This window comes from Stenella coeruleoalba, assembly GCF_951394435.1.
Source record: "Stenella coeruleoalba genome assembly, chromosome: 15".
Taxonomy (NCBI): Eukaryota; Metazoa; Chordata; class Mammalia; order Artiodactyla; family Delphinidae; genus Stenella; species Stenella coeruleoalba.
Window position 1 is genome coordinate 524,385 of NC_137161.1, and position 27,559 is coordinate 551,943.

The 27,559-nt window shown below is 57.7% G+C and overlaps 1 protein-coding gene across 1 annotated transcript in view; it reads left to right on the plus strand.

The window, feature by feature from the left end:
• ZBTB46 (zinc finger and BTB domain containing 46) overlaps positions 1-27,559 on the plus strand; it is a 55,258-nt gene that overhangs the window by 2,686 nt on the left and 25,013 nt on the right. The window contains exon 2 of the mRNA XM_079946438.1: positions 16,739-17,707. Coding sequence (XP_079802564.1) covers positions 16,771-17,707 — 937 coding nt within the window. The 5' untranslated portion in view covers positions 16,739-16,770. The remainder of the gene's footprint in view (positions 1-16,738; positions 17,708-27,559) is intronic.

Here is a 27,559-nt window from a genome sequence, read left to right on the forward strand (position 1 = left end):
TTGAATGGCCTAACTCCCAAGAATACACAGATGATTGAAAAATCGCTACTGAGGCCACAAGACTCATTTCGGTCTTTGCAACACGGTTGTCTTGTTCTGATCCTGGCTCTCGTGTCCTCTGCTCTTGGCTCCGGCTCTGGTGTGACCAGTGCAGCTGTGGGGTCTTCAACCGTGGGATCATTTCTGCCTTTCTAGCTTCAGTACTTTGTGCACCTGACACGTGCGTCCCCGGGCTTCGTGTTCTGCTTTGCTGATGATGACAGAACACGTCCTCTGGTTCTGCTCGTACACGGAGAAATCATGGAAAAGAAAAATAACTGTTTCTCACAGACTGAAAAGTTGTTCTAGTAAAGGATAAGTTCAAGCTAGACCATTCAGATCCGACCTTAGTGTGATTTATGCGAAGCTCCCCCTTCAGTATCTCTCAACAATGCCTTTAACTCTTATTAGATTTTTAAATGACTAAGTATTTTTAAATGCCGTTATTTGGATTTAAAAAATTAGCGACCTAGGCACTTCAGAAAGTTGAGGAACAATGTTACCATATTTTTCAACAGCATTTACGGGGGGGGGGGGGTTGTGTTTTGACAGGTGTGTTTTTTGAGTCATGTTAGACATTCCCAGAGTTTCTTACTCATGACGAGTTTTGGCCTTATCGAGGGCTTGCTGTGGACCAGCCTTCAGGCAAGGTTGGGGACAGAGTTCCCACGGAGGGGCCGGTGACCCGCTGGGAAGGGTGGGGGGGCAGGTCTACAGGAACCACTGATGGGACCTGATGTGGTGACAGATGCTAGTGAGAGCTCGGAGCAGGACGGGGTGTAGCCCACCTGGTGGGCTCTCTAAAGACTCTTGGAGGGAAAGGGTGTCCGTGCTGACACCTCCCCGCCCCTGATGGGCCCATGGCGCCAGCCTCCGGTTCCAGTACGTGTGCAGCAAATTCTGTTCTAACTTCTGCTTTGCCGAGAGTGGGTAGCCAGTGAGAGGGCAGGACTCTTGGGGCCAGGCAGCTTTTGGGGGCTGATTGGCTGTCCGGATGGGGGCGAGAGGTGGTGTCGTTTCAAATGACGTCTTCCAAAGCCCATGTTTCAGCACAGGAATCTCTTCCTGAACATCCATGCCCACAGACCACCCTTCGTCTCGGGGAAGCTGTCCTTTTCCTGGCCCCCAAGTGACACCGCAGCACGGCTCGTCCGAGTGGACCAGCTGTGCAGCCCTCTCCTGAAAAGATCCACATTTGTGTACGAAAACCCTCCTGTCAGTGCCGCGTGGTGGCCTGAGGCCCCGCGTCAGACCCCTTCTGTGTAGAGCGGAAAGAAGGCACCTCTGTGTCTTGGGCCGCGGATGGACGGTTCGAGAATCTCAAGCACCCAGAGCTGCCTCTGTGAAGGTGCACACACGTGGGCGGCACGGCCCGGGCGGCTTGTCACCCTCTGAGCGTGTGTCACTTGGTGCGAGGAGGGTCTGACCTGTGTTCTGCGGCCGCTCTGAACGGTGTCCCACGGCTGAGCCTGGGGCCGGAGAGCACAGCCAGGACTGTCGCTCAGCGGAACACGCACGCTCCAGACCCGGCGCTCACCGGCCTGCACTCCGGACAGACTCCCGGGGCTCATCGCCCCCAGTCCCAGCGGTGGCTGCGCCGAGTTGCACGGGGCTGGTGTGGGCGTGCATGCGGACAGGAGGGCTTTCTGGAAGCACGCTACGGGACCCACTCTGGGCCCGCTGGGCAAGGGAAGGCACCGGGGCTCTGTGTGCACTGGAGGGTTGGCTACGGTGAGAGGGTGGACAGGGCGACGGACAGGCCACCAGGAGCGTGGCCCAGAAGGACCGGCCCGGGGAGGGTGAGTGTCAGGCGTGCTGCAGACTCGGGGGGGAGGGCCAGGTCGCCTGGGGGAGCTCAAGGGTGTGGGGCAAGTGGGCAGCGCATCCGCCTCTGGTGTGAGCGGCTCAGGCAGGCGCCTAGAATGGGCCTTCGCGTACCGCTGTGGCCCCATCCAAGTCTGAAGCAGGTCTATTTTGTTCTCTCATCCCGTCCCATCCAGAGCAATGTCGCTTCTGAGTAGCAGTTTCCTTTTCCTTAGGAGGTTTAAAGACAGCTCAGAAAGGACTCTGCTTCCTTCGGGGGCAGGAGGGAGCCGGCTCCTCGGGGAGCACTCCCAGAATCGTGGGGCCACCGGCTGCTCAGCCCAGGTCCCCGCCGTCCAGTCCCTGGGCCAGCGATGTCCGCTGTGCCCCAGACGAGGTCGAGTCACAGACGTCTGATGTTCAGAGTCAGCGCACAGGTGGCCGTCGCCCCTTCTAGGGAGCCAGGCACCTTGGCCTAGGACCCACCCTGACCCCCGGCCTCTAAGGAAGCCGCCCGTCTGTGCTTGAAACCCGGTCCTTCCCGGCAGCCCTGTGGCGGCCGGCTCCGTGGCCCACGCCCCGTCTCACACAGAAAGTGGAGCAGGCTGGCCAGCCGGAAGTAATGGTGTTTTTCCATTGCCTCTGGTGATATAGAAACATTTGTTATTTCATCGCTTTTATTTTATATGAAGACTTTCTCCCCTCAACCTCAGAGTGTTTTGAAGAACTTTTCAGAGGTTCAGGGACCACGTATCATGACAGGCTCACTAGGCACCTGAAGAAAGTGGGTCTTTAATATTGGGTACCTTGACCTTTCCTATTTTTTTCTTTTTCTTTTTTTTGGCCACACCATGCAGCTTGCGGGATCTTAGTTCCCTGACCAGGGATTGAACCTGCGCCCTCGGCAGTGAAAGCACAGAGTCCTAACCACTGGACCGCCAGGGAATTCCCCTATTTTTTTCTTACGTTGTTGGCAGAATGAGACCAGAACAAGGAGTGACAAGGTGACAGTGTCCTTGGACATCCCTTACCATTAAAGTCACTGAGCTCCACTGGCCAGTGTGATACACACTTGGCTGTGGGTGGGTGGTCTTTTAAATCTCTTTCCTTCTCTTCTCTGGTCTGGCTTCTCCATCACCTGCTGCTTTTGATTCCTTTGTGGGGTGGAAATCCCACCTGCCTGGACCCGGCAGCAGAGGGAGGGTAGAAGTCTCCAATGGTGGCAGTACCACGTGGCTGCGGGGACCGTGGTTCCTCTGTGATGAGCGGGGGGCCCAGGATGCCGCGGAGCTGGGAGCACTTCCGGGTGTGGGAGTGCCCTTGAGGGCCCGAGAAGCAGGTCGGGAAGGGTTAGTGCCAGGGGACCCGCCTTCGCTGTGGCCGGCAGATCTGCTCCATTGGGGCACAGGTGGTCCTTCAAAGACGGGGTGTCTTCCCCTGAGATCAGCAGACTCACCGAGCCTTGGAGAAGCAATGCAGGGCGAGCGCCAGCTCTTGAGCTCACCCGATGCAGCCCGTGGGTCACACCGACCTCACATTGACTTAACATTTCTTTTGCCTCGTCTTAAGAAGCAAGAATACCCGTGAAGTCGTGAGCTTGGTATCTCGGTTATATTCTTCTCGGTGCGCACTGAAACGGACATGTAACTGTTAGGATAGACAACGATTTGTCCCTTCTCCTGCTTGGCAGGGAACGTGCACTCCCCATATCCCCTCAGCTGCTCGCTGGGAGGGGACCAGCACCCTGGCCCAGGGTCCAGGGGTGAGGCCGGACTGTGTGGATCCTGGGTGGGAACCCCTCATGCCCCATCTCAGAGGCCTTTCCTGCCGTCTGGCCGGGGAGAGACGGTTGCGTTGTGACACGTTGTTGGTGTAAGTTAGGCTGCTGTTTAAGTGCGTTCCCTGGGGCTGTCAGAGCACAGGGCCACCAACCTGGCAGCTTAAGACAACAGAGCTGTATTCTCTCACGGTCTGGAGGCCAGAAGTCCTGAATCAAGGTGCGGGCAGGGCCACCCTCTCTCTGGAGGCTCCAGGGAAGGACCCTTCCTGCCTCTTCTAGTCTCTGGCGGCTGCTGGCCATCCTGGGTGCTCATGGCCAAGACACATCCCTCCTACCTCCTGTCCTGTTCTCATGGCCTTCACCCTGGTGTCCAAATTTCCCTCTCCTTGTAAGGACACCAGTCACGCTGAATTGGAGCCCACCGTAATGACCTAATCTTAACTCTGTTACGTCTGCAAAGACCCTCTTTCCAAATGAGGTTACGTGCCCCTGCAGTCAGGACTTGAACGTATCTTTTGGGGGGACGTGATTCAACCCACTACACCGTTACAGCTTGTATTTGCCTGACACGTTACCACATACATTTCTCAATCCCAGCGTTTCCTGGGGCCTCTTCGGTGTCTCCAGCTGTCACCTCTCACTCCTGCCCTTCCCTTGCTGGTAGAGCAGACGTGGCCAGTGACAACGGTATTGGTGAGTTCGCTCTGCGGACCTGCACTCACCCCAACGCCTGCAGCAAGCCGGGCTCTTGGACCAGGGACACAGCAGCCAACAAGGTCCTTGCTCTGCGTCCCAGAGGGGAAGGGACAGGGCAGACAGATGTCGACACCTGCCACGGAGAGGGATGCGGCAGGGCCCAGAGGGAGGGCGTGGGGCGGGGAGCAGAGGCAGAGCCCAGGGTCCCCAACGGGGCCACTGGGGTGGGTACTGGCTGCCGCCGCTCCAAAGCAGGACCCAGCCCCTCCTGTGGACCCCTCTGCATGGCTGGATACCCGTGTGCCCGTCTGCCCCCCCAGGTCAGACCCAGGCCTTTCTCGCCCCCTGGCAGCTGGTGAGACTTGTGGCCCGTTTTCTGGATGGTGTTTTTATTGCTTCCTGTAGGAGACACTGGAAAACGAAGTGTAGCAGCTATTGAAACGTAGTCTTCACAATCTAGAAAACTTTCTTCCATGCTGTAGTAACAGGAGGAACTTCATGTACCATCAAGTAAGGCTGTCGAGTGGTTGGTCTGAAAGTCCTGATTCTTGCCGTGATGAGTGTGGAGGTGCCCCATGGTGACCAGCGGCCGTGGTTGTGGACAGGGCTGTTGTCCCTGGCGTGTCCTCCACGTTCACGGGCGAAGTCCCTCTACGGTGGGTCCCAAGGTCACCAGGAGCCTGGGGGCCCCGCAACCTTGGGAGGCCAGGGTCCTTGCTGTCACTTCGGTTGACCTTCACGGTCACCCCCTGAATGAGGACCCTCGCCAGCTGGGGTGGGACGGGGCGGGTTGCACGTGGGGTGGCGCCTCTGAGATCTTTATTCTGTTCTGTGCTGTTTGTTGAAAAATCGGAGCTGTTGATCCCACGTGGTGGTCTGGCTGGTGGCATCCTCTGACCGTCAGGAGCCCTGCCCTGTTATCCCGTGAGGGGTCATAGGGCCAGGCGAGGGGGACCCATGTGTCCGGTACTCAGGGTCCAAAGTGTGACGGTGACGTCTGCATTGGAATTTCTGACTTAAAAACGAATCATTTTCATATGTGCTGCGTGCTGTGAAAGATGCTTGTACCTTTTGTTAAGGAGATGTGTATGTTTGGGGTTTTTATCTTTTTCTTTTTTTTTTGGTTGTGCTGCAAGGCAGTCGGATCTCAGTTCCCCGACCAGCGATCGAACCCGTGCCCCCTGCGTTCGAAGCGCAGAGTCCTGACCACTGGACGGCCAGTGGAATTTCCAAGATAATTATCACCTATATAAGTTTTATTTGAAAAATTCTAGATTTGCCATTGGTTACTAAAGTATAGGAACATCTTGGAATTTTTTTTCACATAATTTGTTTGGCAAGATTATTCCTTTCGAATATTTTAATGTTTGTTTGGAGGCATGAGCTATTTTTACCTTAGTTTTTTCCCAGGTAAGTCGTTTTTATCCCTGGGTAAAAACCACTCCTGGGTCTGAAGTGTGAGAGCTGGCCCCTCTAGAGCAGTGGCGGCTCATGAAATAGGTGTATGGATGGGTGATGGGAGCTTGGGTCTAGAATTTCTGTCTCATGAGGAAGACACTGGGATTTTGGCCGAGCTGGTGAGGGAAGTGGGGTTTGCTCATGGTCGTGGCCCGGTTTCCCAAGTCCTGAGAAGGTGAGGTTCTCGGGTGTGTTCCTGTCCGCCGCCTGGACCCTGATACCAGCCAGCACAGAATCGCGCCGGGGCAGCCCCGGCCCCAGAGGATGACACGGTGGGTCCCTGCAGGGCCGTGCCCAGCGTGTGCTTACCGGCCGGCGGGTGTGTCCAAGCGGTCATGCGTCCAGCTCAAGGTCCTGGTGGGAAATGTCACATGGCTGCCACCCCCCTTCCTGGAGTCACTCAGCAATGTCACCGTATTTAAGGGGACCTACAAGGCAGCACAGCATGCCTGGCCACTGTTTCCTGAGCCTGCGCCTTCCTCCAGGCTCCCAGGAAATACCGGAGAAAGTGCTGGTTGTACCCAGGGCGCCAGCGAGGGGTTCCTTTTGCTCCTCGGAAGTCGGGGCTGCGGGCAGGAGGGAGCCGCCTGTGTCCCCGGGGGCCGCCCCAGGGCAGCCTGAGGTTCTGGATGAGACAGTGCGTCCCTGCGGGGCTCTGGGCCCGGAGGGGTGGCCCGTCCGCTGTCCTTTCAGGCAAGTGTGTGAAAGTCCAGCATGGACCACCCGTCGTGTGACCCCAGCCCACACGCGTTCGGGGCCCGTAGGAGTAGGAAGGTCAGCGTGGGTTCTCTCTCATCAATGCCAATTCTGCCTCCTGGTCGTCGGTCTGGTGTCATCCGGCCCCACGCGAGCGGGTGGTGGACAGGCATGTCATCTTTGAGTCTGAATAAGGGACTGGCGTGGAGGGATGGGGGTTAGAGCACATGTGCCGGGTCCGTGCTGCTCCGATGCCCACTTATTTCTCATGAATTCTCAGCACCCCTGGCAGGCACGTTGTTCTTCTCCTCCGAGTTGGGGCGTGTTCGTTCTCAGCGTGCTGGGGTTATTTCCTTGGGGGAGGTTCCAAAAGTAGAATCGGGGCTGAAGATGCAGCACATCTGGGAGTCGGGGCACGCGTTCCAGAGGGACACCTTGCGTCACGGCACAGCCCCTGTGTGGGCTTTGTCCTGACACGGGTGCCCCCCCCAGCAAGCGCTGCACGGTTCTGTGCCAGGGACGGCGAAGCCCCCGGGTCGGGTGGGGGACCCCTACCCGTGGGCTGCAGCCACTTGTCACCAGGGGAGGCTTGGGAAGCCCCTGCGTCCCTGAGGCCCTCCCCAGGTCAGTGGCAACTCCCAGGTCCAACCTCGTGAATCAGGGTTTCACATCTTAAAGCACCTTGGAGCTGTCCCAGCTGCACTTGACAGAGAGGGGCTTCCCTGGGGGAGGCTATCCCTCCCACGCCAGAGCGGGGACAGGGTGCCCTCAACCTCTGGGCCCTCCCTGGAGCCCAAGCCCGGCCCCAGCCAGGGGGGAGGAGGAACTGGCCCCCAGGGGCTCCTCCTCCCAGGGATTCTCCCCGAAGGAGCCCCCACCCCGGGGCCCGCAGCACCTGCTGAGCTGGCGCCCAGCTGAATCCTAGTGGGTCCAGGTAATCCCCATGCTGGGGCCCGTTTCCCGCCAGGTCTGTCCCACCTTGGCCTCCTGCGTCCACCACACGCCCCTGCCTCAGGTCCTGTGGCCTGGCCTGGGCCCCCAGCTGCTGCTGCATCAGCCCACCCCACCCCCATCAGGGGCCAGCGTGACCACTTCACTGCTGAGGCCTGGTCAGGTCTGGGACTGCTGGGTCATTGACGTCCCTGCTGTTGGAGGGCCGCGTGGTGCAGGTCCTCGTGGCGGACACACACTCTTCATTCACCCAGCAGCCGTCCACCCAGCCTTCATTTACTCAGCATCTAATGAGTGTTTACCATCTGAAAGGCCTGTGCGGAAGTGATAGCTGGGGACTTGGAAACATCCGATTAGTGGCTGAAATTCCGTTGGATGCCAGAGCAAACATCTGTGCTGGTCCAGGCCTGTGTGGTGCTCTCACGGCCGCTAGCCGGAAAGTGATGGACCACGTTTCTGCCCGCCCCGCGTCCAGGCCTAGCGACCCATCAGTACTGGGTTTCCCAGGCAGAACCTTGGGTTGTTGGGTGGCTTCTCTCGTTTTCCAGCGATGCAACTTTTAAGAAAAAAGAGACCTATAGGGCTTCCCTGGTGGCACAGTGGTTAAGATTCCACCTGCCGATGCAGGGGACATGGGTTTGAGCCCTGGTCCAGGAAGATCCCACATGCCACGGACTAAGCCCGTGCGCCACAACTACTGAGCCTGCGCTCTAGAGCCGGCGTGCCACAACTGAAGCCCACGCGCCTAGAGCCCGTGCTCCACAACAAGAGAAGCCACCACAATGAGAAGCCTGTGCACCGCAACGCAGAGTAGCCCCCGCTCGCCGCAACTAGAGAAAACCCAGGCACAGCAAGAAGACCAATGCAGCCTAAAATAAATTTATAAACAAACAAAAGAGAAAGACCTATGAAAGATTCCAGCAGTTACTTGATGTAAACAAATGTTGCAAAATGTTAAAAAAAAAAAGTGGTGTTTCTGGTTAAGGGTTAGGTGGGAGTTCTCTGAAATTATTCTTATAACTTTTCCTTAGGTTGGAAAGTGTTTCAAAGTAAAATGTTGAAAAAGACAACAAAAGATTCCATCCTATAGCTTGAGAACAGGCATTGCTTTGAGGTTATTTCCTATTTAGATTCTGTGTTTTCCTTGGCGGCAGGGCGCACAAGTGTTAGTTAACATTTCGAGTCACAATGTATCTCAGATTTAAAACCCTTGGAAAGCATTCTTCTGCCTTGTTAAGCCGATCAGCTTTCTTTTTAAGAAAAATTTACAAAAATTTTAAGTGGACGCGTGGCTTTTTCTAGGGCTTTTGTAACCAAGTGCCACAAAGTGATGGCAAACTCGACAGAAATGTTCCCTCTTAGCAAGGGCTCCAGGGCTGCGCCCCCTCTGGGGGCTCTGGGGGACGGTCCTTCCTGCCTCTTCAGCTCTTGGGGCCCAGGCGCCCCTGGGCTTGTGGCCACGTCCTTCCCATCTCTGTCCCTCTGTGCATGTCTGTGTCCAGATGTCCCCCTTTGGTGACACATCAGACCCACTTGGGTTATGACCTCATCTTAACTTGGTTAAATCTGCCAAGATCCAATGTGACAATGAGATGGGGCAGGGCCAGGGAAAGACCCCGCAACCAGCCAGGTCGCGGGCTTTCTCTAGTTGTGGCGAGCGGGGGCTACTCTTTGTGGGGGAGCACGGTGTCTAGGCAGGCGGGCTTCAGTAGTTGTGACTCACGGGCTCTAGAGCGCAGGCTTCAGTAGTTGTGGCTCACGGGCTCTAGGCAGGCGGGCTTCAGTAGTTGTGGCTCACGGGCTCTAGAGCGCAGGCTTCAGTGGTTGTGGCTCACGGGCTCTAGAGCGCAGGCTTCAGTGGTTGTGGCTCACGGGCTCTAGGCAGGCGGGCTTCAGTAGTTGTGGCGCACGGGCTTAGTTGCTCTGCGACATGTGGGATCTTCCCGGACCAGGGCTCGAACCTGTGTCCCCTTCACTGGCAGGAGGATTCTTAACCACTGCACCACCAGGGAAGCCCGGTACTGTCGTTTTGTTGACCACCCCCCGCCCCGCCCCCGCCAAGGGTGTGCACCAGGACAGCGTCGAGATGTGGTCCCTGTGTGGAGAGGCTGTCAGATTCGGCGGGAAGATGTGAAGCTGTCGGGAGACAGAGGCGCCTTGCGAGCCATAGTGGGAGGAGCCCCTGGAGGCTCCCTGGAGGAGGAGGCAGTGTCACCAGCTGGGCGCTTGCATCCCTTTTGTATTCCACAGCAGGGTTTGCCTTTGTCGCTCCACCTGTAAAACGAGCACTAAGGGAGCTGACAGTTTAGCTGCCTGTTATGACGAAGCGTGGTTTAGAGACGAAACGTCCAAAATGGGGGTTGAGTGTAGCAGGAAGTGCCTGGGAGCACAGGTAAAGTGCTGACCTCTTCCTCTTTCTCTCCCCAGTCCCGCAAAACAAATTCCCCCGACCAGCTTCCCACCAGCAGAAGTGACAGAGCTCTCGGGCCGACGCGCCCGGCCGGGGCCTCGGCTCTGACTTAGGCCTTTATGGGAGGTCCCCCCTGTTCCTGCTTGGTCTCTTCTGTTCTCTCCCTGCCCCTACACTTGTTCCCAGGGCCCTGGGCACCCTCCCCTGTGCCAGAACCCGAATCAGGATGTCTGGGACCCCCCCCGGGGGGGCTGCTCTCCCCTGAGAGTCCAGGTCTCCCCTCAGTGTGTTGGGCCCTGGGCTCTTGGTCTTGGTGGCTGGTGCCACCCTGAGGCCCACACTGGCACTGCCCTGGCTGGTTGCGGGGTCTTTCCTTGGCCCTGCCCCATCTCACTGTCGCGTGCTCTCTCCCGCCAGACGCCCAAGGCGTTGTGCCGTCTCTGGGCTGCCTGTGTTTCGGCCACCGCTCGCTGCACTCTGCCCACCCTGAAACACAGGGGCTCTTGTGTGCCGAGGTGCTGGGGCCGACTTCCGCGGTTCTTCCGTCGGTCAGGGCCGCGTCCTCTGGGGCTGGGCTGGAACAGCCAGGGCGGTGGCTCGGTGGCCTGGCACCTCCAGGGTCAGGGCTCGGCTGGGTCACTGGGGTCGCTGTGTTGTCTCCACGCCAGCGCAGACCTGGAGTGCGAAGGTGGACTCTGTCCAGCCCCCTTGAGGCTCGCTTAGCCCCAGGCCAGGGTCACCGTGGGAGGGCCCCCCACCCCGAGGCCCTGAACCCGGGAATGGCAGCTCACGGGGCCTTGTGTGGAGGCCAGCGCCACCCGCAATGTGCTGCTCCCTCCTGGGGCCCTCCCCCCTCCCTCCCACCCCCAGCGCCTACTCCCTTGTCCTGACTGGCCTGTGCCCCCTTCTGGGAAGTCTCCCCGACCCTGGCACCTGCCCAAGTGCGGGCGCCCTCGCGGCACCTGTGTGCTGCTCTGGAATCGTGGCTGGGGGAGCCTCGTCCTCAGCCTGGGCGCCAGCACCCAGCGCAGCTCCAAGGCTCCTGGGCACCGCAGGGGCCAAAGTGGAAACAGCCTGGGGAAACGCCGGGACGTGGGTGAGACCCTGGGACTCTGTGGGTCCTTCCTCGCTGAGAGCGAGAGCTGGGCAGGCGGGGGGTGGGGGAAGCCACCCCAACGGTCTTGGAAGGGGGGGTCCCCGTGGTCACAGGATGTGTCCGGCCCAACGCGGTCAGGGTGTGCGCAGGTAGGAAAGGCGGGGTGGGGGGCCGCTCCAGCCTGGATGGAGGCGGCAGCAAGGGAGAGGGCGGGGCAGGGCTCATCCTGGCGGCACAGTTTTGCCTTCTGAGATCACGCTGGTCTCCAGCACCCAAGGGCGTCGTACTGTGGTCACCGGAGAAACTTTGGGCGAAGCCACCCCCATCAGGCAGTCAAGGATGACTTCTCTTAACGCACGTGGAGTATTTCTTCCCAGGCAGGAGCTCGGTTTTAAATCTTAAAAGGCAGCCGTGAACACTGACAATACAATGTATGTAAACTGTGGGTTGTAACGTGATTTCCCATCGTTGGCGTCTTGACCTTGGGTTTTTCAGAAGGTCGTAGCCGTCGGGGTGAGGGAAGTGCTGTCCGTGGAGTGACGGTGCTGAGTTGCTGGGTTCTGCCCCGGGACACCCGGGGTGAGGCAGAGCGGGCTGTTCTTGTCGAGAAGCGTCAGAGTGCTTTCCATCCACGCCGAATCACGCCGTCGGCGTCAGTGGCGTTCCGTGGTAGACATGCTATGTCCCGGGGCTCCTGACGGAACCCGGGGCTGAACGTCTTAAACGACAGAGCTTTATCCCATCGCAGTCCCAGAGGCCAGAAGTTGGAGGGCAAGGGCCGCGCCCCCTCTGTCCCAGGCATCCCTCCAGCTCCTGCTGGTTCCTCGGCTGTGGCCTCATCACTGTTAGCACACAGCCGCCTCCCTGTGAGGTGTCTGTGTCCCCGTGTCCCCTTCCTATAAGGACACGTGTCACATCGGATCAAGGCTCACCCTAACGACCTTGTCTTAACCAGTTACATCTGCAAGGGCCCTGCTTCCAAATACGGTCACATGCCGAGCTCTGGGGATGAAGGCTCCAGGAGTGAGTTTGGGGGATGCGGTGCGACCCCCAGCAAAAGGCAATAGACACGCACATGTTTGTAGCTGAACAAGGATGTTTCCATAAAAATAGATTCTAATCGACCTTGTAACGATTTGTTTACGACAAACTACTCATCAGAGAGCGTAGTTGGGTGGGTTTGCACACGCCTGGGGTCTCCATCCCTCGCTGTCCCCAGGCCAGGCAGCCCCTGACCTTCCTCCTGTCCCCTTCCCTGTAGGTCGCCTTGCAGGTTCCGGTTTCATGGCAGGGACTCCCGCACTGTCTCCTTTGTCCAGCTGCTTTCACGCCGCGTAGTTATCGAGAGAGTCACCCGTGTCTTTGTGGAAGGGCCGTTTAGATGGGCTCGGCCGGTTGGCCCTGCGGGAAGCAGCTTGGCTTCTGCAGACCAGCATCGGGGCGGCTTGGTCCTAGCGCTAAAGGTACCTTGCTTCTGCTTTAAAACAACATTTGCCTGTTAGGTAACGTCTGAAGGAACATTTCAAGGAAGTGTAAATTGAGGGCAATGAAAGTGCAGAAGTGAGAAGGGAGGCGAAGCTGGGTCGGGAAGGAGGTTCTGGGGGTGTTGGAGGTACTCACCTGATAGCGTTGGGTTTTTCTGGACTGAGACTTGGTGACTGGCCCAGGGGAGGGGCCGGCCCACCAGGGGCCCAGGTCCCTGTACAGACCTGGGGCTTGTTTGGGTGCAGCAGGACACATGTCCAAATTGCATCCACTGTTTTACATTCTTATTAAAACCAGTTGCCTTCCAGGTGGAGCTCCTTAGGGACCAGAGGAAAAAAATACCCCGTCCAGCTCCCGAATTACTGCTTTGAACACGCAGTGCAGCAAATGAAACATGCTCACGGCAGAGTCTCCACGTTTCATGGTTCTCGTGCGTTCCGAGGCTTGGCGGTCTATTAGGCTTTTGCCCACGAAGCATCAGTGGTCTCATGGACGCGCTGGATGAGTAAGACACATAGCGCCTGCTGATAATTTGTGAAGATGGCTTTTGGTTGAGACCCTGTACCTTCAGATGATGTAGGGAAAAGGTTCGGGAGGTGCTCTGGGATTGAGGTGCCGGGGGCTCTGAACCCTGCAAGTGACAGACAGGGGAGCACCCCTGACACCCACATCGGGTACCTGCCTCTCAGAGAGGCTGGCAGAGCAGGTCTGTGCTCACATCTGAGTGCGGCTTGTTTGGGGGAGACCTCAAAGCCTCCCTCGCCCCTGGGTCACCGTGCTGAGCAGCCGAGACCTGTGTCTCGCAACAGTGAGGCTCGGGGGCCCAGGATGGCGGCTCCCCGACGGCTGGACTCTGGGAACCTCCAAGCCTCAGTTTCCCTGCCTGGCAGCTTGGAGACCACCTCCGCCCTTCCCGGAGGCTGCGGGATTGGAAATGGGTCCCGCAGCAGGCAGGCTGCCCGCTGGGCAGGACAGACCCGCGGCTGCCCCCTCCGTCACTCGCTGTGGGGTCTCTGGCATGGTCCCTGTGCCCCAGGTTGCCCGTGTGAGGGCGGCCAGCCCCGAGCCCCGCGCTGTGCAGGGCGACGCAGCGTTTGGAGTGTGGTCTGATCATGGATTCAAGTTGTTCTGGCACCAAAGTGGCCACGTTTCATAAGTGATACTGTCCGAAACTGAAGCGTCTTGAGATTAGCAAGCTATAAATAAAATAGACAGTAGAGACCCCACAGGAGAAACAAAAACACTGGAGAGATGATGTGGCTTCCAGGTGGCACGTGGGTCACTTTGGTGAAGTCTCAGGTGCCGGTGTGGCAACAAATGCCCCTTGGTCTCAGCCAGCCTTAGCTGTTCCTGTCAGTGTGGCATCGGAGTCCCTGAGGACCGCAGGCTTCTCTCTGAGGGTCCCTTCGTCACAGGGCTGCCTGCGTGGACCTTTGTGCATGAACGTGCCCTGTGATCTGTGCAGCAGCCCCGGTAACTCAGAGATGACAGTCAGGTCATCAGTCCACAGGTGTGTGTCCTGTGAACAGGTGTGGGTCCATAGGTGTGTGTTCCCTGAACAGCTCTGTGACCCACGGCCAGGAGCATCTTCACTGGACGGTAGCAGATGCTCTGCTGCCCTTGCCCTCAAAGAAAAAGTGTGGTGAGCTGCTTTAGTCTGCAGCCTGCATCTTTCTTATCAGGCCATCATGTGACATGACCACCCAGATGCTGCCATTCTTAGGGTCACAGCTGCTGAAATGCAACTGGGCAGCCGCTCTTCTGCTGCGGTCAGGTGGGTGGGACCCTCATGACCGCCTACTGATGTGGAGACATAACCAGCTTTGTAATGCAAACTCAGTTATTCCCTTAAAGTTTCCTGGATAAATTGGATAAATTACGTGTATCCTTAATGTTTCCATAGCAGACTAATCTGTTTTTTTTTTTTTTGGCTGTACCGCACGGCACGTGGGATCTTAGTTCCTCAACCAGGAATCGAACCTGTGCGCCCTGCAGTGGAAGCGCGGAGTCCTAACCACTGAACTGCCAGGGAAGTCCCCCAGACTAATCTGTTTTTGATTATCATTCCTTTAGATGCCTTTTCGTTTTAGTGTACAGGTGACTTTTTTCCCTAATGAAAATTGTGTTTTCTTACGACAAAATCTCTGTGAAGTACATAACTGATTTTAAGCTGCTCTGACTGAATGTTAATTTATTTTAGAACTTTCCATATGAGTTGAAGTTATTTGAGAAATGCAAAAGCCAGCTGAGGTAGTTGTTACTTCTCTAAAATGGCCCCGGCATTCTGCCCCTTTTCAGGGTTCTTCCTAATTCTTAGGCTCTGTTTCACTGGCGAGAAAAGAGCCTTATTATTCATATAGGAAGTCAGGGGATGAAACATGCCTCTCCCTAACTTGAATATAGGGTCCTTAGGGCTCTCATACCTCCCCCCATGTTCGGCCGGAGCTCCGCATGGACTCGGGGCATGAAGCCGATGCTTTGAGTTTAAATGGTCGATTTCCTGGTTTGACGTGTGTTTCGGATCCTCCCTCAGCGTCTGACTAACCTGAGTCTGTAACGCCAGGTGTGCGGTGTGAAGCCACACCTGGACGGCCTTTCTGTCCCCCTCCCCGCCTCCCACGCCCTGGAGGAGGGGCAGACCGGCTGCCGACCACCCTCGGGGGTGGTCCACGCACCCAGGGCCGAGCACCGCAGCCAGTTCTGGGCTTGCCTGCTCTCCTCAGGGCTCGTCCGCGGGGTCAGGTCCCGCTGCTGTCACACGATCGAAGCAGAGTGTTTACTTCTGGTCTTCGAGTCGGGGGGCTGGTTGGAGTGGGGGGTCTCTATTCTCGCCTGGCAGGGACGGAGCTGGGTGGGCTGTTGAGGGAGACAAGGGAGTGACAGGCTTGGACCCTCCCCAGCCTTGTTCTCCCAGCCTGGGGACTGTGGGTGTTTCCAGGTGACCTCAGATGGTGATGCGAAACGTAAAGTCTAAAGGAAGGTGTTGCACAAATGAGGTGGCCCCTGCCCTCCGCCCCTGCCCCCCCCCCCCGGGGAAAGGTGGACGGATGTCCGCACATTTGACCAGCTGGAAAATGGTGTGTTTATCAGGGACGACCTGTCTTCTGCAGGGCATCTTATGCTGTGAGCCTGGCCCCAGATTTCGTACAGTGAAGTCCTAGCCCCCAGAGCCTCAGAACCTGAGCTAGTTTGGATGTGATTTGTACTGAGGTAGTAGGATGGGCCTAATCCAATAGGACCGTGTCCTTGTAGGAGGGGACACTGGGACAGACACGCACACAGGGAGGCGGCAGAGGCAGAGGTGGGTGACGCTTCCACGAGCCAAGGACGCTGAGCCAGTCACCACAGAAGCTGACGGAGGCCAGGATGCAGCCCCCGGTGGGGCCTTTGGAGGGAGTCCTGCCCGCACCTTGGCCTCGGTCGGGCTCTGGCCTCCAGTCGGGCGGCACTGAAGTTCTATTGTTTTGTCTGCCCAGTCCGGTGGCCCCGGGAAACTTCAGGAGCAGCAAAGAACTGGGGAACGAGTCTGGGGAGAGCAGCGCGTGGGGCCCAACTCGAGAAATGATTCGGGTGCTTGGGACCGCGAAGGGGGTTCTCATCACCTTGGGTCCCTCCCCCAAAGATACCTTCCTGGGGGCTGAGCTGGTCACAGGGCCTTCTCCCTCTGGAGCTGGCTTGGGCTGGAGTTTGGGAGTTTGTGGATGTCCAACTTCAGTCCTTACTGTTCTAGGGGTTTTGTTTGTGTAGGATGTTGTTGCTTTGTTTTTTGTTGGTTTTTTTTTTGCGGTACACGGGCCTCTCACTGTTGTGGCCTCTCCCGTTGCGGAGCACAGGCTCCGGACGCGCAGGCTCAGCGGCCATGGCTCACGGGCCCAGCCGCTCCGCGGCATGTGGGATCCTCCCGGACCGGGGCACGAACCCGCGTCCCCTGCATCGGCAGGCAGACTCCCAGCCACTGCGCCACCAGGGAAGCCCTGTCGCTTTGTTTTTAAAGGATGCTTCTTCAAGGGTGAGGGATGAAGGTGCCCCTGGGTTACTTGGCCTAGATGTTCTGATTTTCTGTTTGGGTGAGAAAGTCGCTTCGACTGTGGATGGGTGTTCTCCTCCTTTCTGGAATATTTGTTTGCTCGGAGGGTTGGCTGCAGCCTGTAGGATTCTGTTCAGAGCGCCACGTGCCCGACGACAGGTGAGCCTCAAACTGGACGCTGGTTCAGGTGCCCACCGTCGAGTGCCCTGTGCCCGGTGGCCGCCCTCTGTGCACCCTCCTAACTCCCTCGGTGTGTGTGTCGACCGTGCGGGTAACCCTTCCGTTCTTGCCCCACAGAGTCCGTAGAAGAGACCACCCCAGGATCCCAGATGAACAGCCGGCGGGAAGATATGGAAATCGCGTCCCACTACCGGCATCTGCTCCACGAGCTCAACGAGCAGAGGCAGCACGGCGTCCTGTGCGACGTGTGCGTGGTGGTCGAGGGCAAGGTCTTCAAGGCCCACAAGAACGTCCTGCTCGGCAGCAGCCGCTACTTTAAGACGCTCTACTGCCAGGTGCAGAAGGCGTCCGACCAGGCCACGGTCACGCACCTGGACATCGTCACGGCCCAGGGCTTCAAGGCCATCATCGACTTCATGTACTCCGCCCACCTGGCCCTCACCAGCAGGAACGTCATCGAGGTGATGTCCGCGGCCAGCTTCCTGCAGATGACGGACATCGTGCAGGCCTGCCACGACTTCATCAAGGCCGCGCTGGACATCAGCATCAAGCCGGACGCCTCGGACGAGCTCTCGGAGTTCGAGGTGGGCGCCCCACCCAGCAGCGGCGCGGACGCCCTCATCTCCGCCGTCATGGCCGGGAGGAGCATCTCCCCGTGGCTGGCCCGCCGCACGAGCCCCGCCAACTCTTCTGGGGACTCGGCCATCGCCAGCTGCCACGAGGGCGGGAGCAGCTGCGGGAAGGAGGACCAGGAGCCCAAGGCCGACGGCCCCGCGGACCTGTCCTCCCAGCCGCTGTGGCCTGGCGACGTGGGCTACGGGCCCCTGCACATCAAGGAGGAGCGGCTCTCGCCGGCTCACTACGGGGGCAGCGAGCCGCCGTCCGCCGGGGATGGGGCCGCTCAGAACTCCTTCTCAGAGCAGGCGGCAGGGGACGGCTGGCAGCCCACGGGCCGGAGGAAGAACCGCAAGAACAAAGACACGGTCCGGCACATCACGCAGCAGGTGGAGGACGACAGCCGGGCCGGCTCCCCGCTGCCATCTTTCCTCCCGACGTCCGGGTGGCCCTTCCGCAGCCGAGACTCAAGTAAGCCTTTGGTTTGTTACAGGCCGGGCTCAGGCGCCCTGGGGTCATGGGCAGCCCAAAGGCACTGTTTGTCGGTGGCCCCGGGGCCGCTCGTTTTGTCCATGCAGTGGCAACTTTCCAGGCTCACACTGGTGGCTTCCCGCGGGTCACCCCCTTTCATAGTAAATCGGTGTGAGCGCGGGGAAGGTGGCCAACGCATCCCAGCGGGTGCGCCAGGGCCGCCGACACACCGAGGCTGCCGGGCTGGGGAGTTTCTGGAGCTGGAAAGGGGGTGGCCCCCGGAAGGAGCCCCAGCGTGGGGTGTGGTGGAGCCTCTCATAGGCACTGGGTGGCGTAACTTAATTTTTAAAGATTTAAACGTGACGGTGTTAAAAAGATGAAGAACTGCACGAAGTGGCGTGACTCGGGTGGAAGGGAAGGCCAGGCCAGGTGTGCGGGCTCCGGCCGTGGCCACGAGCTCCCCTCCTGATGAGGGGTATTTCCTCGTTGCCAACAAGTGCGGGTTCTGTGGTTCGCCCACAGGGCAGCCGGTGGGCGTTACCACACAGGTGGGGAGCCCCTTCTGGGCCCCAAGTCCGTCAGCCGTGAGGGCTCTCAGCCTAGCTTTGTTGACGCTGGCCCTCACCCTCTGGAGGATGGTTTTATCTGTCTCCCAGGCTAGTAAACAAGTGAAATGTTTACGAGATGCCATGTGCTAATTACGGCTGCACCGAGCTTTCCCCAGTGGCAGCTGGGACCACGCGGGCTGCGTTTGGAGTGGCGAGGGGCTTAGCAGGATGGAGGCTTCTCAGCAAGTGACCGCGTTGGGGAGGCCCCTCCAGGAAGGAGGTTAGAACCCAGTGGGGGCTCAGAGGTGGACAGAGGTGGAGAGAAGGCAGTGAGCCGTGGGCACAAGCGCTGCAAGGTGTCACCAGTGCTAGGCCTGTGCTGGGGCTGGGAGGGCGCCCCGGGGCTCTTGATACACTGGCTTGATCACTGTGGTAAGACGTACGTATCATGAACTTCACCCCTTTGGCCATCCTTAGGTGCATTGGCATTAAATACATCGCCACTGTCCGTCTCCAGAACTTTCTCATCACCCCCAGGAGACACTGTAGCCTTTCTTATTGCTTCTCATTCTCATTGCCCCTGTGCGTCCCCAGCCCCAAGCGCTGGGCCAGCCTCCTGCAGGTTCAGTCCAAGCGGGTTCCACCAGCGTCACCCCCTCGGCAGGATGATTCTGTGTGAGGTGGCGTCCTTCGCGCTGTAGGACATCGGCAGTGCCCTGGCCTCTGCCCACTGCATGCCAGGAGCCGCCCACCCCTGCTCATGACGTTGCCAGTGTCCCTGATGGGAAGCCCCCCGCAGAACCGTTGAGTGTAACTGAACTAACTCAGAAGAAGGTTAAGTTTCTGAGATGATAGAAAGCCCACCTGCCTCTCTGCCAGCGGTTGGCACAGTGGTTGTCTGTGTCTGCTCTCTCCGTGACGACTAAACGTCCCTTTAGCTCTGACTAAAGCCTGGAGAGCAGCGTCCACAGGGACTGACTTCAGGAACCTTCTGGGTGGGTCAGGGCCGCAGAGCCTTCCCGTCCTGTCCTGCACCTGCTGCATCACGAGTCGTCCGGCGGGCCGCGGGGCTGGAGGCCCTAGATCGGAGAGCCCACCAGCATGTTAAGAACGAGGATGCTCCCTAAGCCTGTGGGTTTGATGTTTTAAATGCAGTTGTCGAGCAGAAGGTGTTTTTAGAATCCAACAAGTGATTTCTCCTGGTGTACTCTTGCTAATGTCTGAAATCCCTTGGGTTACCAAGGCAACTGCGAGATTTCCCCTGAGTTGCTAAGACAAGGACCCGAGGTGTGGGCTTGCGTAGGATGGCTCTGCCCGTCACGGTGGCCATTTACTCCTCTGCCCTGGCCCTGGGCTGGGGTTTGGAAGCATAAATTGTGATCCCCAGTGGAGGAGAGTTTGCCTTCATTAAAGATCTATTACATCTTAGAGGACAGTATTGTTTCCTTCTCATCCCGTTTATAGGAGAAAAGGCCCTTTTCCAAAGGAACGTGTCAGGCGGTTCCTGCCGATCATTCAGGGCGCTTGACGAAGATGCTCTGATGCCAGCCCTGCAGCGGACCACCGCCCTGTCCCCCGTGTGTCCCCACCTCGGCGTCAGGGGCTCTGGGGCCTGTTCGCATTTAAAAGTGATTCTTCCAAGCAGGCAGCCAAGTGCTTTCTAACCCAGTAGCTTCCAAGAAAACATCCATTGAAATGTACCTCCGGGTTACAGCTGTGGGGAACGGCGTTTAAACGTGCAGGTGCGATGGACACAGGCCGGGCCCGTGGTAGCTGCCGGCTCCGGCCTCGGCCCCTATGATCCCAAGACCGAGAGCCTCCAATGCGGTGGCTTGTACTTTTTCAGAAGCTGGTGTCAGGAGAGCCCAGGTGCCCCATCCCGACATCCCACACGTGTTCCGAAAAGGATCTGCAGAAATAAAGTTCTGAGCTAGAATAAAGCGTGTGGGTCTTGTGAAGGAACTGTTCATCCCTGAACCTCGGTAAGGGTGGACCCTGGCGTCCTGGGATTTTGAAGAGTACATGGGGACCACAGAGCGGGTTCAGGGTGTGCAGGCGGCCTCTGGAGACTCTGGTGGGTGCTCTAAGCTCGCAGGTGCCGTCCTGCTGGGGCCAGGGCCCAGCCCTCCCCTGCCCAGGTCGGAGGGTCTCTTCCATCGCAGCTCCATGCTGGGGCTGAAGCCAGGCCGGCAGCTCCTCCCTTGGCTGTAGCCCCAGATGTTTTCCTTTCAGAAAGGAGCGGAATTGCCTGGAATTCCTCTGGTCGACCTTGGGGCCGTGGTCAGGGGGCAGCTGCCGCCCTGACACCTCAGCAGTGGTCTTCATGGGGCGGTATGTCGGGAGGGGAGCGGACCTGCTGCTGAGGAGGGAGGTGGCGGAGGGGCCCTCGTGCTGGCCCCGGAGGGCGGGATCGCTGGGGGCGGGGCCTGGGCGAGGGCGGGGCTCGGCCCTGACCGAGACCCTTGGCCTGTGCCCCCCTGGCCGCCCAGCCCTGGCCTGAGGCCACACTTCCGAGTTACCACCTGGACTGGAGATCCTCGTCACTGTGGCTTTGCTGAGTGGCCAGCGGAGCTTCTTTTCTGATGAAATGGAAGTTCCTGGACTTTCTAGAAAATTCAGTTCCTGAAGACAGAGTCCCTGAGGTCTCTCATCATCTAGATGTGGGAGCCGAGGCTGGTCACCCGGGGCCACCCCCCGACCCCGCCCTGAGAGGGAGCTGGAGGGTCTGGGTCTGGGTGCGTCAGGACAAGGCGGGGCCCCTGGGAGGCGACAGGTGGGACCCGCAAGGCTCCGCTCGCGACAGAGGGGTGGGGGTTGGCTGGGGCCCTGGTGCTGGCAGAGCCGGCTGGCAGCTTTTCGACGGCTCATTTGCTCCGGGGTGCGTTTCTGCTCTTCCTGGTCTCGCGGGCGCCCCCTGCTGACCTGACACAGAGGCCACCTGCCTGTGCTGCTTCCAGGCGGGTTCCCAGATGTGCCGCCACCTCGCTGGGTCCTGTGTTGATTTGAATTTGAGGGGTTTTGTCCTCTTCAACCAGGTGTGTGTTTTCTTCTGCTCTTTGGACACTGTGACAGTGACGCCCCCAGGGTGCCGACCGGGGTGGGGACCGAAGCCCCACAGGCACCCACCTCCCAGGGACGAGGAGGCTCTGGCTGTGTTGAAGTGCCCGGGGAGATGCTCGTACATTTTGTATTTGCCGTATATACGTGTATTTATATACACACACTTAAAAGCACAGCTTGGGAGCTTACATTGAAATGGAGATTTTAAAAGGAGCTGTGAGTGTAATTTTTAACTGTTCATTTGAAAACTTTTATGCTGCTGCTTTTATCAAACTTTTAAAAGATGGAAGCAAACATACACATTTGACTCCTTCTAGGTCAAATCCCAGATGTTCAGCCGGCGAGGGGGGCATGACCCACCCCCCCGACACCCCGACACCCGTCCTGGGGACCGCCTCCCCAGCCAGTGTGTCCTGACTTGGCCCCTGTGTGCTGGTTTCTCCCGGTCGGTCTGCTGTGGACGGAGCCCACGGGGGTGCCCGCCCCTTCCCCAGCCGTAGGCTCTGTCCTGACCTCGATGGGCCTGGCCGCCAGGACCCTCGGCGCCTGCCTTCTGGTGCTGGTGGCATGTGTGTCTTTGGTGTAGACCTAGAGGTGTTTCTAGGGGCGTGTCTGTTTCCTGCTGCTATGACGAATCGCCGCAGACTTAGTGGCTTGAAGCAGCCCAGCTATTATCTCTCGCCCAGATGTCGCCGATTCGCAGTGCCGGATCCTTCTGGGGGCTCAGGGGAGAATCCCAGTCTTTTCCAGCTTCCAGAGGCGCCATGTTCCTTGGCCCGTGGCCCTGTGTCACTCGGACCTCAGCTCTGGTGCCGCATCCCTTTCGCTGGCTCTGGCCCTCATGCCTCCCTCTTCCTCTGAGACGGACCCTTGTGTGGACAGGGACCCCTGGACTGGCAGGGTGATCTCCCATCACACTTGCAAAGTCCCTTTTGCCACGTGAGGTGACATGTTCACAGAGATTAGGACCCAGACACATGGGGACCATCATGGGAACACAGATAATAACGAGGTGTTTTGGTGAAAACTGCCATTCCCTTTCCTATTGTTTTAAGTATGATATACATTCAATAAACTGCACAGGGCTTCCCTGGTGGCGCAGTGGTTAATATCTGCCTGCCAATGCAGGGGACACGGGTTCGAGCCCTGGTCCGGGAAGATCCCACATGCCGCAGAGCAACTAAGCCCGTGCGCCACAACTACTGAGCCTGCGCTCTAGAGCCTGCGTGCCACAACCACTGAGCCCACGTGCCACAACTACTGAAGCCTGAGCGCCCAGAGCCCGTGCTCCGCAACAAGAGAAGCCACCGCAATGAGAAGCCCACGCACCGCGACGAAGAGGGGCCCCCGCTCGCCGCGACTAGAGAAAAGCCTGCGCACAGCAACACAGACCCAATGCAGCCTAAAATAAAATAAATAAATTTACAAAAACAATAAAATAAACTGCACAGATTTCAAGTGTATGGTTTGAATAATTTATTGTCTCTCTCCCTGCCATTTTATTGGGGGAAATATTCATACTTACAGAAAAGATGAAAAAACGAAAGTGAGCCTGCCTGCGCTGAGGTTCTCCACCTGCTCACGTCTTGCTGCGTTTACATGTTTATGCATCTGATCATCCCACACCCACCTCGTTCTCTGAATTTCAGAGGGCCGACACCAGCACCTCGTCCCAGCCCTCTGGCCAGCCTCTCACCAGAGCCCGCATTCTCCACACCGTACACGTGCCTTTGGACGACGGATGTCCCCTCAAGACATCCCCTCAGCCTCTGGACACCCCCCACCCCACCCCGCCTCCTGCCAGCCTGGGGGTCGCGAGGGAGGGCGTCACACAGGGTGTGCTGTGCGGCCCGCCTGTGTCCATCTTGAGATGATGCAGATTTGCAGTCACTTGTGAGAAGTGATGCAGCGAGAGCCCGTGCACCTGTTGGGTAGCTTCCCCCAACGCTGACGTGTCAGCATCACGGCCAGGACACCAGCCTGGCCCCGCACAGTCACCACCAGGGGACCCCGGGCCGCTTCCCTCCACAGCCTCGGGAACTTCTCATCTGTCCCTGGCTGCGATTTCCAACATGCTCTCAGGGTTCGCTCAGGCCGCCACGTGCGTCCACCAGTCATCCTTTCACTGCCAAGGTTCCTCCGTTCTCTGCTGTAACACCCCTGCTGATGGACGTTTGGGTTGTCTGGGTGATTTCCGGCAGTCAGGATCAAGCTGCCGTGAACGTCCCAGGACGAGTATCTGTGTGATTTCTCTGCATTGCTCCCAGGACTGGGCTGCTGGGCCGTCGGGTAGCGTGCGTGCAAGAAACCAGGGGTGTGTGGGATGTACACTCGTGTCAGCGTCCCGCACACCGTGGATTGGTTTGTTTTTAAATCGTAGCGGTTCTGGAGGGCGTGGGGGCATCTCCTTACGGTTTTCTTTCTCTTTTTTTTAACATCTTCATTGGAGTATAATTGCTTTACAATGGTGTGCTAGTTGCTGCTGTACAACAAAGTGAATCAGACAGATGCATACGAATATCCCCATTCCCCTCCCTCTCGCGTCTCCCTCCCACCCTCCCTGTCCCACCCCTCTAGGTGGACACAAAGCGCCGAGCTGGTCTCCCTGTGCTATGCGGCTGCTTCCCACTAGCTATCTGTTTTACGTTTGGTAGTGTATATATGTCCATGCCACTCTCTCACTTCATCCCAGCTTACCCTTCCCCGTCGGGTTCGCCAGCCTCCCCTGTCTTCCTCTGAGCGGTTTCTGCTCAGGGCTGTGCATGGTGGCGGGTTTGAGAGCTGGGCTGTCCAGCACCCTGTGCTGGCCGGGGTCCCGCTCTGACGACGAGCATTGTTTCCTAGTTGCCATTGACGCCTCTTCCTGGGGAAGCGTCTTCTGCTGAGTAGAGCGTCCTCCGAGTGTCCTGGCGGCAAGTCCTTCGTCAGGTGTGTGCTCTGAAAGCACTGTCTCCCAGCCTTTGGCTCGTGTCTTCCTGTAACGGTGTCTTTTGAAGAGTGTGCACATTTTAAATGTTCATGAAGGCCAGTATGTGAACGTTTTTCTTTTGTGGTTCATGCTCTTTGGGTCTAATCCAAGGGCCCTCTGCCTAAGGTCGCAGAGATGTCTCCCGTGGTTCCCCTGGAGGACTGGGTGTGACTACAGGCCTGAGATGCGCGCTGCTGTTTGCGTGTGGCAGGCGAGGGGCCCACCGTCACGGTCACCTTCTGCGTGTGGTGTCCAGCTGTTCTGATACCACCTGCCCATGGAACTACCTTACTAACTGTATATATTTTTTTAATTAAAGAGAATTTCTTCTATGAGGTGAAAACATTTTGGTAGTTAAAGAAAATGAGGTAACTTGATTTTAACTTGGATACAGAAGCACTTAAGAAATAATACACCTTAGACACATAAAGTAAGAAGGTAGATTTTGGACAAAGTGCATAATTACAGTTTTTTTTTTTTTTTTCTTTTGCATTGTTTGTGAGATCTAGCGGAAGTTAGGACTAAGGTCTGGTTTGAGCTGTAACTCAGGAGGGTGGAGTCCCCCGGGGAGACAGCCTTGGCCCCGCAGTTTCCACTCTTCCAGAAGGTTCCGCCGTGTTGCTGTTTGCACATCTGTGTTCGCGGGGTGCCTGTTCCCTGGATGAGAGGCCGCAGGCTGGGCTGGGACATCTGCAGGAAGCCTCTCAAAGGCAGCTTGGAAGCATATTTGAGAATCGTGAAGAGTGGAGATTTGGCGAAATCTTAGAAGCCGAGTGTCTGCTTTTGACCAGGCCCTCGTGGTGAGGCGGCCCCCGTCCCATCACCCCCGGCCCTGGGCTTGTTCCCTCCTAGGCTCCATCATCTGTTTATTCCCCCTTTGCAGCTCACGCAGCGTCTTCTAGTTTAATTGTTGAGACATTCTGCTTATTTTAATTATAATCTCTTTTCTGCTTTTCAGCTGAAGGTTGTGAGTGAAATTTTCAGAATGTGATCATGTATCACTTATGGGAAGAAGGACCCCCCCCGCCCCAAACCCCTTTCTGCTCTAGAATCAATCTTTACATTTAGCACTTGGCCCTTTACAGTTAGACGTTGGTATTTTTCATCCTGGTTGCCTTGTTTATTAAAAAGAGGTCAGCCTGGGGAAGAAGCCCTGAGCGCCTTTTCCCCTGCCCTGGGCGGTCGGTGGGGGGACATTTCCTGCCATCACACGCGTGTGTGAAATGGCTACACACACTCTGTCCCTTGTCTTGGTGGCCGGTCTCCCCGTCCAGCTGCCGTGGTCTCTTCTGTACGAGGAAGCCCCCTGTGGCATCACCAGGTGACCCGGAAGGGGTCCACCGCCCCACAGCTAACAGTCGAGCCCGTCGCACCTCATCTGGCCCCTGGTTTGTCAGTTTTTTTTTTTATAGTTGAATTGCTGGCTCAAAGGGTCTGCACATTTTTAAAAAAAATTTTATTATTTTTGGCTGTGTTGGGTCTTTGTTGCTGTGCGTGGGCTTTTCTCTAGTTGCGGCGAGCAGGGGCTACTCCTCGTTGTGGTGCGCAGGCTTCTCATTGCAGTGGCGTCTCTTGTTGTGGAGCGCGGGCTCTAGGTGTGAGGCTTCAGCAGTTGTGGCACGTGGACTCAGTAGTTGTGGCTCGCGGGCTCTAGAGCGCAGGCTCAGTAGTTGTGGTACACGGGCTTCGTTGCTCCGCGGCATGTGGGATCTTCCCGGACCAGGGCTCGAACCCGTGTCCCCTGCATTGGCAGGCGGATTCTTAACCACTGCACCACCAGGGAAGTCCCTGTCAGTTTTTTAACCTCACTATTTAAGGTTTTTTCTGAGTCACCGAGTCTGAGTTCATCACTGTTCAGAGGTAAAATGTTCGATGAGACGTTTTCAAGGTTGTCACTTAGTGGATGAGCTCTAGCAGCTGAAGGAAGGAGCCCCTGGGTCCTCGCTCAGGAGATGCCCCTGCCTGGAGGGGACTTGGGGACAGTCCTGTCACACACGGTGGCTGATGGCCCAGGCTGGAGGCCGTTCCTGAAGCTCGGTCCGAGCCTGGCTTCCCCGCTCTCCCGGCTCCAGCTGAGATCCACCTGAAAGCGGCACAAAATGAAGTCTGGGTTTAACCCGTGAATGTCAGGTTGCTAAAGGAAGGCCGCGGCTGCTAACGCGCAGGACAGCTGTGCTGGCGCCACCCCTGCCCCCACGGAGTGTTTGCAAGGGTTTTAGTTTTTTGATAACAATGATCTAGTAAGAGCCTATTTTGTGACTTTATGTAACATCAAATTCTTTATCTATGAAAGGATTTGTTGCAATGTTAACTATTGCTTTCAACTCCCTGTTCTGTTTGTAGAATTTCATTTTTGACCTCATCGTCTTAATCCCTCCTTTTGAAGTCAGGCTGTGGTCTGCAAGGGCCTGGGAAGGACCTGCTCTCTCTCCTGGCGCCTGGCCGGTGCCCCCAGGCGCCACCCCTGCCCCCTGCCCCTCGCCAGGCTCCCAGCCTGCCTGCCCGGCAGGAGGCTCAGGACCTGGGAGGGCCCAGGGTCGGCCTCACACCCTCTCCCTTCTGGGCCCTTTCCTCCGCTTTCTCATTTGAACAAGAAATTCTGGGGAAACTGGGTCTCCCTGCACCTCCAAAGTGGATGCCAGAGTGAGTGCAGGAGCCCACCCGGGCCAGCGTGGGGCGCCCTAGGCCGTGCTTGTGCGTGTGCCCGGCCCATCAAGATGACGTCGGAGAGTCAAGTCCCCTTAGCCCTTCTGGTCTCCTTCACAACTCTCATCTTCAGAATGACCAGTTCCTTCCAAGCTCCGTTGGACTGGTATCGTCCCTATACTGGGAGACGTCCCAAGTGCTGTTTCCAGAATTGGGGGCTTGAATTTTGACTTGGGTGCTCGGCTGACAGACGGCAAGGCTCGGGAGATGGAGGGTGCACTCGGGCGCTGAGAGCGTGTCCGCGTGTCCTACCACGAGCTGCTGGGGCTGTGCAGCTGGCTCTCCACTGGACCCGCGAGGGCTCCAGGTTAGGACACGGAGTGACCGCAGGTAGCCTGACACCTCACAGGCGTGTCTGGTCTCGATTCCCTGGACGGTGGTACCTTTCCTGAGTCATAAATATTCATGTGGGAATTTTTCAGTCGACGGCTTTCATTCCCTTCACTGTCACCTTACATCTCGTGGACCCTCACCGCTCACCCACGAGCATCTTCAGAGCGTCGACCCACGAAGTGTGTCTGTGGCTCGTGCTTGCCGGTCCCCCCCGCCCCTCGTTTCACGGCAGTTAGC